The 13,335-nt window shown below is 46.8% G+C and overlaps 1 protein-coding gene across 1 annotated transcript; it reads left to right on the forward strand.

The window, feature by feature from the left end:
* The first annotated feature begins 4,868 nt into the window (after positions 1 to 4,868).
* On the forward strand, positions 4,869 to 9,637 carry LOC142287658 (uncharacterized). Its single transcript, XM_075333455.1, has 9 exons — positions 4,869 to 5,170; positions 7,513 to 7,566; positions 8,367 to 8,408; positions 8,488 to 8,561; positions 8,640 to 8,714; positions 8,798 to 8,863; positions 8,942 to 9,031; positions 9,120 to 9,265; positions 9,531 to 9,637. The coding sequence occupies exons 1-8, from the start codon at positions 5,005 to 5,007 to the stop codon at positions 9,255 to 9,257; spliced, it is 705 nt and encodes a 234-aa protein (XP_075189570.1). The 5' UTR covers positions 4,869 to 5,004; the 3' UTR covers positions 9,258 to 9,265; positions 9,531 to 9,637.
* The last annotated feature ends 3,698 nt before the right edge of the window (positions 9,638 to 13,335 follow it).

The raw sequence follows: 13,335 nt of genomic DNA on the forward strand, positions 1-13,335 counted from the left end.
CGCCATTATCTGCCTTCTGCGTCTTTGGTGTCAGACATCACTGTCGCAGCTCCGTCCTCCTGAGTCCTATAGCCGATACAGCTGTATGCGCTGCATATGTGGCGCCCCTGACCTGGTCAGGCACCACTGAGTACTGCACCCACCCCGGGGACAGTACAATACAGGTAATCCAGAAGGCTGACCGAGGTGTGACTACACAGGCGCATAGTGATCAGGTCTCACACATGTACCTTTGAGAGGACCCCTGGGGATCCCAGGAGGGGGAAAAGCCTTCACCTCCACTGGAATAGTGGAGGGGGCCAAAAGCCTCCATCTCCTCTCAAGGGGTGTGGTGGAGAGCCTGGTTGCTAGGTGGCGTAGGCAGGCACAAGAGGGAAAGAGGAAGAGAACAGTCTGAAGCAGAGAGGGGAGGAGTGAGGAGCTTGGAAGAGGAGCTCAGACAGGAGCAGGAGTGAAGGTCCCACAAGTGAGCCGGTTCAGTGTAGAGTCCAGGGAGCTCGGAGGAGAGCAGACCCCTGGGGCTGTTGCAGTCTGACAGCGTCCGCGCAGTGGCTACCGACGGGGGAGAACGGTCAACTAGGAGTGCTACCCGAAATCCATCTTCAGCTAAAGAGAGAGCAACAGAGTGGGAAGTAAGGAGACTGCTAGGGAGTACCAGGCCCAAACGGGTAGTAGGTCCCAGTGCAGGGATAGATCCACCTTTCCCTGCCAAACCTGCTTGAGGGGGTACTTTACACCCCCAAGATCACACTACAAAGTCCGCAGCCACGTCGCCACAGTTAGGGCCCATAGTTCACAGGAGGCAAGCAGCTGGAGTGTCCTGGCCCAGGCTACAAGCAAACGGACGAAACCAAGGGGAGAGAGGCTTCAGCAACTTCCCTGGGTGACCCCCATAGGGACTCAAAGTCGGGGTTACCCCAAACCACCAAGGGCTAAGGAAGGCGAGTCGGTAGTCACCCTCATAAGTCAGCCTGAAGGACACCTGGTTCCAGCCTGGTTCATCCCAGCTACGCCCGGTTTACTCACTCTGCCACCTTCTGTGAGTAAAAACCCTGAAAGACATTCTGCCTGGGTGGAGTTATTCTGCGCCTTGTGGTTCTACACACCTACACAGGGCCCTGGGGCTTGCCTCACTCTCAGGAGGCTACTACAACTGACTGCACCCACCATCAGCCCCAGGCATCCCTTAATCTGCAGTGGCGGTCCCCACTGACCGCAATTCTGAGAGTGGCGTCACGACAAACAGAAGATTTCCTACCGGTGACAGGATCCAGCTGCGTGGAGTCCCTGAAGGTAATGCACCGACACCGCACCTGTGGGGCTTCACATCTGGCGTCACGAACAGGATAAGGACTAGACCTGTTCAGACAGGTGACCATGTGCCTGGGTGGTCCGCTTGAAAAATTGGAAGCGCCGCCATCTTGCCACCATGAAAAGCGCGCTGAAAAACAACAGCAGCCCGCGCTGGGAGAAGTTACCGCCCACGAAGAGGTGTGGCTACCCAGAGATCCCCTGCAGAGTCCTGACCTCGCTTGTGAAGGGAGCGGAGGCGTCCAGAGACGGCGGAACGGAGAGGGAGCCAGCAGCTTGTTGATAGAGAAAATGGCGTCTGAAGGCAGAGACCCAGAGCCAGGCTCCGCTGCCTGGTGGTGTCGGGAGCTTGCTGAGTTCTGCGATCAACTGGAAGCCAGGATCGGAAGGCAGATCAGAGAGGGACGGATGGAGTTCTGGGCAATGACCGCGGCGGTTCAGGCCTATGAAGGAATTGGTGTGCACTCTGCCCTAAACAAGGGGAAAATTGAGGTGCTAGTGAAGGGACCGAGGTCCGAGTAACAATCTATAGGAATCACTGCACTCTCTTAGAATAAGAAGGTATCAACAGATTCGTTTTTGTGCCAAAAATCTTTTTTATTATTATTATTCAAAAAGAATTTCTTTCAATCATAAGATAGTCTAAGTGAAGATGGGACGTTTCGGCCCAATAACGGGCCTTCTTCACGCCAAAAACACTAAAAAAAAATACAAAAACAGACAACAATCAATATATACACTATGTTACAGGGTTAACATGAAGATAGTGAAGCAAATATACAAAAGCACATGTAGAAGTATTAACATGTCACGCTTGGATAAAAATGCAAAGCACAGTAATAAAAGACATACTGGAAGTTTGTCACAAAGGTAAGTATGTATAGAGGAAAAAAGAGAAGAAAGAAGAAGAAGAGCAAGAGGAAAACAGGCAACATTGTGGTCTATGTGGGTGGTATACCATACCTCAGTAGCTACGGGGAGATTGTTTCAGGTTCAGTGCATGAAAAGAGATTTTGTACAGAAGGGGTATCTTGTAGAAAAGGAGTATCTAGAAAGGACCACAACTCTAGTTTATTAGCTCCTGTACTGGACGTCTTAGAGACCAGATCCTAAGGAGGAGAAGTGCAGGTATAAGTAAACAGGAGTATTAGATAAATATTCAAACTTAGTATGGATTTATTATAGAGGTTTTTTTACCTTAATGGCATTTGCGTACACCCTGTCAGAGTGAGTTATAAGAAATTCTGAAAGCCGGGCCAATGACCAATTATATTCACCTTGTGAATCCTTTAAAAGATTCAGCACATGTAAAATTAAAGGTCCGAGCACTTAAATTGGTAGATATGAGGCATATATCATAAATACCTTGTGGTTTAGAAGGTTCAGTATAGTAGTACTTGAATTGGCAGGTTCAGACCTGGGACAAGTGGTCTATGAGGAAAAGAATGAAACTGACTACCAGCGCCACCTATTGGTACAATAATTTAAAGACTAGCTTATAATGTATATACTACCTCAATAAAGCTGCTATAGGATCCTGTTTCACTTCTGTGCATAAACACTTGAGTAAGTATTCTGACTTGTGTACTCTAGGAGATTTAAACATACATAATCAGAGGGGTATACACCGATCTCTCACTAGCTATTGTAATATATATTGTCATTACCTTCAAACCAAGGTGTGTGTCAGAGGTTGCATGGTCCGGAAAGTTATTAGTAATGCCATAGGTATTGTGGTAAGCTGAAACAAGGGTGATCATAATCAAGGCAAGTTCAATCAATAGTATAGAAAGAGCTCCCATTAGATCTTTCTGGGTTACCTGAGTTTCCTTGAAATAATGGGTACAGAGTGGTCAGTGCCTCTATGGTAGAGAAAGAGGGAAGAGGTGTTATTATACTCCTGCCGTTTTTGGAATATTCCTGCCGTTTTTTGAAAGAAGTATGTGCACCTAGTTCCTGAAAGCAACCTACCTCATCGCCGTCTTCCCAGACTGTGGCTGATTGCGCCCTGTGAGCCGGCTTGCAAGCTCATTTAGCATCGCAAAACCGGAAGTGGCGTCAGACGCCGGCGCATGCGCAGTAGCGATCTGGAATACTATTAGAATGTATAAGGTACCGTGTAGTCTGTAAAAGAGGCGCCTGCGCATGCGCAATGGGTGTTTTTATATACTTCAATACAGGCCAGTGCTGGGAAGACGTGAATGGAGATTGACATTTGTTGCCTGCATAATTATATTACAGAAAGTGAAAAGAAGCGATCAAAGATAGTCAGGATAGGATCGGAGGTGTGTAAGGACATGGAATTCCATCATGAAATACTCTTTTAACAATATAGAAATATAGAAATATGTGTGGATTATCCACATAGTTACATGGAGAAATGTTATTCCCTGAATTAGGGAGGGGGAAGTCACATCCCACTGAAGTTCTGAGAAACAAGAGAAAGGTTTTTTTTCCCTTTTGGAATTCTGGATACAAATCAACCTTACGAAATGTCCATACACAGTCCATCTTCATAATGTGTATCGGATTTGACCTGGAAAGGAGATTTTTTTCTTTTTTTGTTTTTTTGGGGGGGAGAGAACACAGTGAAGGTCCCAATACATTAGAAGCAAGCATACGGCTATATTAGAGAATTATATAGGGTGAAATTTATACATTACCAGCTATTAGTGCGTGCACAATGGTAGAGGAAAATGTGACATTTCTTAGGTTTTCTGGAGGGAAAAAAGAAAGGATAGTTAGAATAATCCTAAAATTAGTCTCCTAAAGTTCAGAGAGGTCTCTTATGAACTAGGCCAGTCTATTTCTCTATTTAGACCCTTTGGGGTTAGGGTCTGTAACTTGTATATCCAGAAACTCTCTCTTTTTTTCAAAAGTTCTATATGATTTCCTCCTCGTCTGGGTCTATGTACCCTATCAATAACCTGGTAGCGTAATTGTGCAACACTATGTTTTGCTTCGTGGAAATGTTGTGGAATGGGGAGCCATAGTTTACCGCATCTGATTGTGGACTTGTGACTGGCTATTCTATCGCCTACGTGTTGGATGGTTTCGCCTACATATAGTAAGCCACATGGGCACTTGATGATATATACCACAAAATTGCTTTCATTTTCTTGGCGGTTGCACCAGCCCACTCATGTCAGTAGAGACATTTGCCTATGATGACACTACCAGTAATAGCATACTGGCACAAGTCACGAATTCTACAGAATTCCTCAAAACCCCAATCAAAGAAGTTAGGACAAGGGATTGGGAAAAGGAGAACCGTACATTCATTTCTCTAGACCTTCACTGCACGACCTTAGCAGAATATTATAGACAGAACCGGATCCCCAGGGGTCTTAGATGTAATCTAAGGCCTACGCTATTCTCTAATAACGAGAGTTATTGTAAGAAGTATCAACAGATTCTCAATAAGTGCTCTTTGGATTTAATTGTGCTGACAGTGGAATATCTCCAGACAGCCATAAAGGAGTCAAAAGAGAAAATTATAAGCATTGAAACTCAATTAGCGGATAGTCTAACCCCAGGGGACCTGGCTTCTTTAAAGAAAAAAGTCGAGGATACACTAAAGGATTTCAAAAAAGGTCTGGAAGAAAAGAAGAGACAGAAATTTCAAAGGGATACAGACGATTATCTAAACAACAGAGTTTATAGGTGGAACGAAGGACAAACCAACACAAGACAATGGAGGAGACAACCAGTTTACAATCACTCAGCCTCTTCCGGCAGCGAATCCGGCGGCAGCCTTCCAAATACAACATCTTTTTTAGGACCAAGCAGAAGAAGACCCAACCAACGAGGCGGTCGAGGAGGCGGAAGCGGAGAATGGGGGATGACGTTGAGATCACAGGTGAGGGTCCCAATCTAGTTATCAACATTTCTGACTATACTCTAGCTCCGAATGAATTAACTGTCCTTAATAAAGGTCTCACTTTTTGCCCTACACCGAAATGGGATTCCTTTACACTTGAAAAGGATATGCAGAGATTCTATAGGGCAGTTAGATTAAAAACTCATTTTGGTATTAACCCCTCTCAGAACCCCGTTTCTGAACCACCTCCTAAGGAAACCAGTATCAAAACACTAGGTCTCCGTAACCCTAGCCAGTACATGCCACCTAAAACGAATCATGCAGTGGAGACGTTTATAGATCTAGTTGATCGGGATGTAAAAAATAAGATTCATGAACACGAGTTGGGTTTCTTCCCCACACGAAATAACATCAGTGCCCTAGAGAGGCTTGCTATAACCTCACTTAGGAACAATAAGTCCATAACTCTGAAACCAGCTGACAAAGGGGGTGCCATTGTGGTCCAAAATACACACGATTACATACAGGAAATAAAACGTCAACTGAATGACACCGTGACTTACCAGAGAATCTCCTCAGATCCAGTATTTAAAATTCAAACAAGAATCCAGAACTTTTTATCCACATACCAAGAGAAAGGTGTCCTTGACCAAACAACCCGCACTTTTCTTACAAAAACACACCCGATAACACCTGTTTTTTACACACTCCCTAAAGTTCACAAAACACTCAATAATCCCCCAGGTCGACCTATTGTGGCATCCACAGAATCAATCCTGTCACCGCTTTCTATCTATTTGGAAAAAATACTAACCCCCTTGACAAAAAACACCAGATCTCATATTTTGGACACTAATGAGTTTTTACTAAAAATTAAAACCCTTCAAAGAGCCTCTCCGAACAGTCTTCTGTGCACATGGGATGTGAGTAGTTTATATACATCAATCTCTCACAGTAAAGGTACTAGGGCGACAAAACTTGCCTTAGAAAAAACTGATCTAAGCCAGGACTCAAGGGACTTCATAATGGGCCTACTTGACATAGTACTAGAGGAGAATTATTTTCTCTTTAGGGACGATTTCTATATACAGCGACACGGGACCGCAATGGGCTCGAATGTAGCCCCGGCATATGCAAATCTTTACATGGATTTTTTTGAGAACAGATATGTATATTCTTATCCTTCTTTCGATGAACTGACCCTCATTTGGGTCAGATTCATCGACGATATTTTCTGCATTTGGCAAGGGGACAACACCAGCCTCATGATCTTCGATAGACACATTAATAACATATGGCCGGAGTTGAGATTTACACTAAATTACCACCAAGATGAGATCAATTTTCTTGACACTTACATAAGAAAGGATGAAAGTGGACAATTATCCTCAGACCTCTATCGGAAACCAACAGATCGCAACTGTATGTTGTTATATACTAGCTGCCACCCAAAATCTACTAAAGACAGTTTGCCCAGATCACAATTTAAGAGAATCACGAGAATAGTCTCTGAGGAAACCACAAAAAATCTAAGATTAGATGAAATGACACAAAGGTTTTTGGAACGAAAATATCCAGAAACCCTATTAACAAATGAGAGAGAGAAGGCGCTATTATCTACGCCATCAGAAAAGTGTCAGACAGTAGAGAGGCTACCCTTCGTACATACTCATCATCCATCGATGCCAAAGATTTACAGTATTATCAATCACCACTGGCCCTTATTGAGAAAAGCATACCCGGAAATAACACCATTCCTACTCCCACCTTTAATGTGCAAGAGGAGACCTCAAAACATCAGGGACTCTTTAATTAAGGCAGACATAGGGAGTGAGAAGAATATCCTACAAACAGTACTTACACCAAGACGCACTGGTACATTTCCATGTCTAGGCTGTGCATCCTGTTCCAATGTGATTAAAGGAGATCATTTTGTGCACCCGAGATCGGGTAAGAGTTTTCCAATCAAGGAGTACTTTACGTGTGAAAGCAATTTTGTGGTATATATCATCAAGTGCCCATGTGGCTTACTATATGTAGGCGAAACCATCCAACACGTAGGCGATAGAATAGCCAGTCACAAGTCCACAATCAGATGCGGTAAACTATGGCTCCCCATTCCACAACATTTCCACGAAGCAAAACATAGTGTTGCACAATTACGCTACCAGGTTATTGATAGGGTACATAGACCCAGACGAGGAGGAAATCATATAGAACTTTTGAAAAAAAGAGAGAGTTTCTGGATATACAAGTTACAGACCCTAACCCCAAAGGGTCTAAATAGAGAAATAGACTGGCCTAGTTCATAAGAGACCTCTCTGAACTTTAGGAGACTAATTTTAGGATTATTCTAACTATCCTTTCTTTTTTCCCTCCAGAAAACCTAAGAAATGTCACATTTTCCTCTACCATTGTGCACGCACTAATAGCTGGTAATGTATAAATTTCACCCTATATAATTCTCTAATATAGCCGTATGCTTGCTTCTAATGTATTGGGACCTTCACTGTGTTCTCTCCCCCCCAAAAAAACAAAAAAAGAAAAAAATCTCCTTTCCAGGTCAAATCCGATACACATTATGAAGATGGACTGTGTATGGACATTTCGTAAGGTTGATTTGTATCCAGAATTCCAAAAGGAAAAAAAACCTTTCTCTTGTTTCTCAGAACTTCAGTGGGATGTGACTTCCCCCTCCCTAATTCAGGGAATAACATTTCTCCATGTAACTATGTGGATAATCCACACATATTTCTATATTTCTATATTGTTAAAAGAGTATTTCATGATGGAATTCCATGTCCTTACACACCTCCGATCCTATCCTGACTATCTTTGATCGCTTCTTTTCACTTTCTGTAATATAATTATGCAGGCAACAAATGTCAATCTCCATTCACGTCTTCCCAGCACTGGCCTGTATTGAAGTATATAAAAACACCCATTGCGCATGCGCAGGCGCCTCTTTTACAGACTACACGGTACCTTATACATTCTAATAGTATTCCAGATCGCTACTGCGCATGCGCCGGCGTCTGACGCCACTTCCGGTTTTGCGATGCTAAATGAGCTTGCAAGCCGGCTCACAGGGCGCAATCAGCCACAGTCTGGGAAGACGGCGATGAGGTAGGTTGCTTTCAGGAACTAGGTGCACATACTTCTTTCAAAAAACGGCAGGAATATTCCAAAAACGGCAGGAGTATAATAACACCTCTTCCCTCTTTCTCTACCATAGAGGCACTGACCACTCTGTACCCATTATTTCAAGGAAACTCAGGTAACCCAGAAAGATCTAATGGGAGCTCTTTCTATACTATTGATTGAACTTGCCTTGATTATGATCACCCTTGTTTCAGCTTACCACAATACCTATGGCATTACTAATAACTTTCCGGACCATGCAACCTCTGACACACACCTTGGTTTGAAGGTAATGACAATATATATTACAATAGCTAGTGAGAGATCGGTGTATACCCCTCTGATTATGTATGTTTAAATCTCCTAGAGTACACAAGTCAGAATACTTACTCAAGTGTTTATGCACAGAAGTGAAACAGGATCCTATAGCAGCTTTATTGAGGTAGTATATACATTATAAGCTAGTCTTTAAATTATTGTACCAATAGGTGGCGCTGGTAGTCAGTTTCATTCTTTTCCTCATAGACCACTTGTCCCAGGTCTGAACCTGCCAATTCAAGTACTACTATACTGAACCTTCTAAACCACAAGGTATTTATGATATATGCCTCATATCTACCAATTTAAGTGCTCGGACCTTTAATTTTACATGTGCTGAATCTTTTAAAGGATTCACAAGGTGAATATAATTGGTCATTGGCCCGGCTTTCAGAATTTCTTATAACTCACTCTGACAGGGTGTACGCAAATGCCATTAAGGTAAAAAAACCTCTATAATAAATCCATACTAAGTTTGAATATTTATCTAATACTCCTGTTTACTTATACCTGCACTTCTCCTCCTTAGGATCTGGTCTCTAAGACGTCCAGTACAGGAGCTAATAAACTAGAGTTGTGGTCCTTTCTAGATACTCCTTTTCTACAAGATACCCCTTCTGTACAAAATCTCTTTTCATGCACTGAACCTGAAACAATCTCCCCGTAGCTACTGAGGTATGGTATACCACCCACATAGACCACAATGTTGCCTGTTTTCCTCTTGCTCTTCTTCTTCTTTCTTCTCTTTTTTCCTCTATACATACTTACCTTTGTGACAAACTTCCAGTATGTCTTTTATTACTGTGCTTTGCATTTTTATCCAAGCGTGACATGTTAATACTTCTACATGTGCTTTTGTATATTTGCTTCACTATCTTCATGTTAACCCTGTAACATAGTGTATATATTGATTGTTGTCTGTTTTTGTATTTTTTTTTAGTGTTTTTGGCGTGAAGAAGGCCCGTTATTGGGCCGAAACGTCCCATCTTCACTTAGACTATCTTATGATTGAAAGAAATTCTTTTTGAATAATAATAATAAAAAAGATTTTTGGCACAAAAACGAATCTGTTGATACCTTCTTATTCTAAGAGAGTGCAGTGATTCCTATAGATTCAGGCCTATGAAGGGAGAGCCGCGCGCCGAGTGCCAGATCGGGCGGTGACGACTCCGACCCCAATGCTGCTACCGATGGGTGAGTCCAGTGTTGCCCCTGCCAGCACGAGTGCCCCGATCCCTGCTGCTACGCCCGCAGTCCCTGAAGAGGCGCCCGGCGCGGCGACGCTGAGCCAGGCCGCAGCCACGCCAGGTGCGGCCCGCCAAGCCCAGGCCGCCGCAGCGATGCCCTGCTCGGCCCACCAAGACCCGGTCCCTGCAGCAACGCCCAGTCCGGCCCGCAAAGAACCGGCTGCCACCGCGACCCTCATCCGCGCCGCAGGTGTGACGCTGACCCAGGCCACCGCCATGCTAGGCCCGGCCCGCCGAGACCCCATCGCAGCAGCAACGCTCGTCCGCGCCGCAAGTGAGGTGCTGAACCAGGCCGCAGCGATGCCCTGCTCGGCCCGCCAAGCCCAGACCGCTGCAGCGACGCCCAGCCCAGCGTGTACAGATCCCATCACAGCTGCGACGCCAATCCAGCCCGCGATAGCGACGCCGATCCAGGCCGCCGCCACGCCAGGCGCGGCCCGCCAAGACCAGGCCGCTGCCATGCCAGGCGCGGCCCGCCAAGAGAAGAATGTATCATCATTTACCCCGGCCTGCAAGGCCAGAGCAGATACCGCTCCCCAGTCTAAGGAGGTCCCTGCTAGGAAGCCCACGCTGGGGGAGGACCCCGAATACTGGCAGCTGAAGGCCGACCTAGAGGCCCAATTCCCACAAGAGTTGGTGGACCAGTATTTGCTCCCTCCGCACACCCCCAAGAGGATTCCAGCAACTCCTGCAGCAACCACGCCAAAGAGTCCCCCGCCTGGGCCTGCTGAAGAAGACCCATCCCCAGCACTGCCACAACAGGAGTGCTCAGAAGAACTAAGGGGGAGGGGAGGCCAGGAAGCTGAGGAGCTGACTCCGGAGCCACCAGCAGTGGATCCATGCCCAGAGCCGGAGATGTTGCCATATTCCCGCTGGGATGAAGAAGACCTGACACCGTCTGCTGAAGAAGAGCTGCCCAAAAGCCTCACCTGGGAGTTTGTAAGCTGTACCCCGCAGAGTTCAGCCCGCAAGACACGGCGCCGTAGCAGAACCCAGTTGCCCCCTGCACCGCAGTCGCCAGAGAATAAAAAGGAAATAACGGCCAGAGACTTGGAGGAGAAACGGTTCCTGAGAAGGTCCAAAGCCCAGGTCAGAGGACCCCTTTGTAGAGGAATAGTAGAAGATTTCAGCCTAAAATCAGGATACGGCTTCATAGTAGCACCTGGTATGAAGGAAGGCATCTTTGTCAATAGAAGAGACGTTAGAGCCCATTTGCCCAGAGGACATCCTGGAAGAAACCTAAGGATGGGAGATTCAGTGCAATTTACCATGCATCAAGGAGAAAGAGGATGGTATGCGCTTGATGTAACACCATGTCCTAAAGAAAAGGCAACAGATACAGAAGAAGAAAGGAAAGACAGAGATAAAGAAAGAAAAGACAAAGAACCTACTGACGAGACTACCACAGATGAGGAAAGAGGTCAAGGAAGCAACAGGTGCCGCAGCCCTACAGGCCCAAGCCCTGGTGAGGAGGAATCTGCATAAAGTAAAGAAAGAAGTACAGCAAGTTACCAGTTTGAAAAGTTTGTTTTGCAACGTTAATGTTTAAGAGATGTGCCCACATAAACTAATGTGAGAAATGAACCTTAAGGCTATGAACTGGCTATAGCCACAAACTCTCGCAGTGTAAATAGTTACACCAGAGGCACCACCACCAGAGCCAGCCTGTTGAGGGGCTTGGCTCGTCTGCAACCAGGGAGCCCGTCCGTATATAGGGCCTTGGCTCACCTGCAACCAGAGAGCATGCCTGTTTATGGGGCCTGGCTCTCCACCACAAAGAGGGTACCTGGTCAGCACCAACTGTGGAGGCCGCCTCTACATCCTGCCAGAAGAGGCTGAAGGCGCGGCTCTACCAGGCCAGGTATGCCCTGAAGACCACCAGACCCTGAAAGCCGCCTCTACATCCTGCCAGAAGTGGCTGAAGGCGCGGCCAACGGGAGAGGAAGATTGGAGGAAAGGTCTGGGGAAGTGGATGGCCCAGACCTGGTTACCAACAGGACCGGTGACCTGCCTCCTGAAAGGGTTTTGGGTGGGTTAACGGACTTGTGGGTGGAGGGTGGTGATGTATGGTACCTGGTGGTCTTAAAAATGTTTTACATGTTTTAATGTTTTATGCATTTTAAAATGTTGTCTTGCAGCCCGAGGACGTGCTGGTGATAACTAAGGGGGAATGTGGCGCCCCTGACCTGGTCAGGCACCACTGAGTACTGCACCCACCCCAGGGACAGTACAATACAGGTAATCCAGAAGGCTGACCGAGGTGTGACTACACAGGCGCATAGTGATCAGGTCTCACACATGTACCTTTGAGAGGACCCCTGGGGATCCCAGGAGGGGGAAAAGCCTTCACCTCCACTGGAATAGTGGAGGGGGCCAAAAGCCTCCATCTCCTCTCAAGGGGTGTGGTGGAGAGCCTGGTTGCTAGGTGGCGTAGGCAGGCACAAGAGGGAAAGAGGAAGAGAACAGTCTGAAGCAGAGAGGGGAGGAGTGAGGAGCTTGGAAGAGGAGCTCAGACAGGAGCAGGAGTGAAGGTCCCACAAGTGAGCCGGTTCAGTGTAGAGTCCAGGGAGCTCGGAGGAGAGCAGACCCCTGGGGCTGTTGCAGTCTGACAGCGTCCGCGCAGTGGCTACCGACGGGGGAGAACGGTCAACTAGGAGTGCTACCCGAAATCCATCTTCAGCTAAAGAGAGAGCAACGGAGTGGGAAGTAAGGAGACTGCTAGGGAGTACCAGGCCCAAACGGGTAGTAGGTCCCAGTGCAGGGATAGATCCACCTTTCCCTGCCAAACCTGCTTGAGGGGGTACTTTACACCCCCAAGATCACACTACAAAGTCCGCAGCCACGTCGCCACAGTTAGGGCCCATAGTTCACAGGAGGCAAGCAGCTGGAGTGTCCTGGCCCAGGCTACAAGCAAACGGACGAAACGAAGGGGAGAGAGGCTTCAGCAACTTCCCTGGGTGACCCCCATAGGGACTCAAAGTCGGGGTTACCCCAAACCACCAAGGGCTAAGGAAGGCGAGTCGGTAGTCACCCTCATAAGTCAGCCTGAAGGACACCTGGTTCCAGCCTGGTTCATCCCAGCTACGCCCGGGTTACTCACTCTGCCACCTTCTGTGAGTAAAAACCCTGAAAGACATTCTGCCTGGGTGGAGTTATTCTGCGCCTTGTGGTTCTACACACCTACACAGGGCCCTGGGGCTTGCCTCACTCTCAGGAGGCTACTACAACTGACTGCACCCACCATCAGCCCCAGGCATCCCTTAATCTGCAGTGGCGGTCCCCACTGACCGCAATTCTGAGAGTGGCGTCACGACAAACAGAAGATTTCCTACCGGTGACAGGATCCAGCTGCGTGGAGTCCCTGAAGGTAATGCACCGACACCGCACCTGTGGGGCTTCACACATACACAGCGTTAGACAGCATAGGGAGAGCACTTTATAGCAGTCCTTTTAAGGGCTCAAACCGGCAGGGTCAGAGAGCCATAGGTGACAGGTCCT

Source organism: Anomaloglossus baeobatrachus, unplaced genomic scaffold (assembly GCF_048569485.1).
Source record: "Anomaloglossus baeobatrachus isolate aAnoBae1 unplaced genomic scaffold, aAnoBae1.hap1 Scaffold_74, whole genome shotgun sequence".
Classification (NCBI taxonomy): domain Eukaryota; kingdom Metazoa; phylum Chordata; class Amphibia; order Anura; family Aromobatidae; genus Anomaloglossus; species Anomaloglossus baeobatrachus.

Excerpts from the sequence above, each read along its gene's own strand:
- LOC142287658 (XM_075333455.1), top strand. The coding sequence starts at position 5,005 with ATGGAGGAGACAACCAGTTTACAATCACTCAGCCTCTTCCGGCAGCGA. Across the intron at positions 5,171-7,512 it reads GGATGACGTTGAGATCACAG|AAAACCTAAGAAATGTCACA; the intron begins GTGAGGGTCCCA and ends TTTTCCCTCCAG. Across the intron at positions 8,864-8,941 it reads TGAACCTTCTAAACCACAAG|GATTCACAAGGTGAATATAA; the intron begins GTATTTATGATA and ends AATCTTTTAAAG.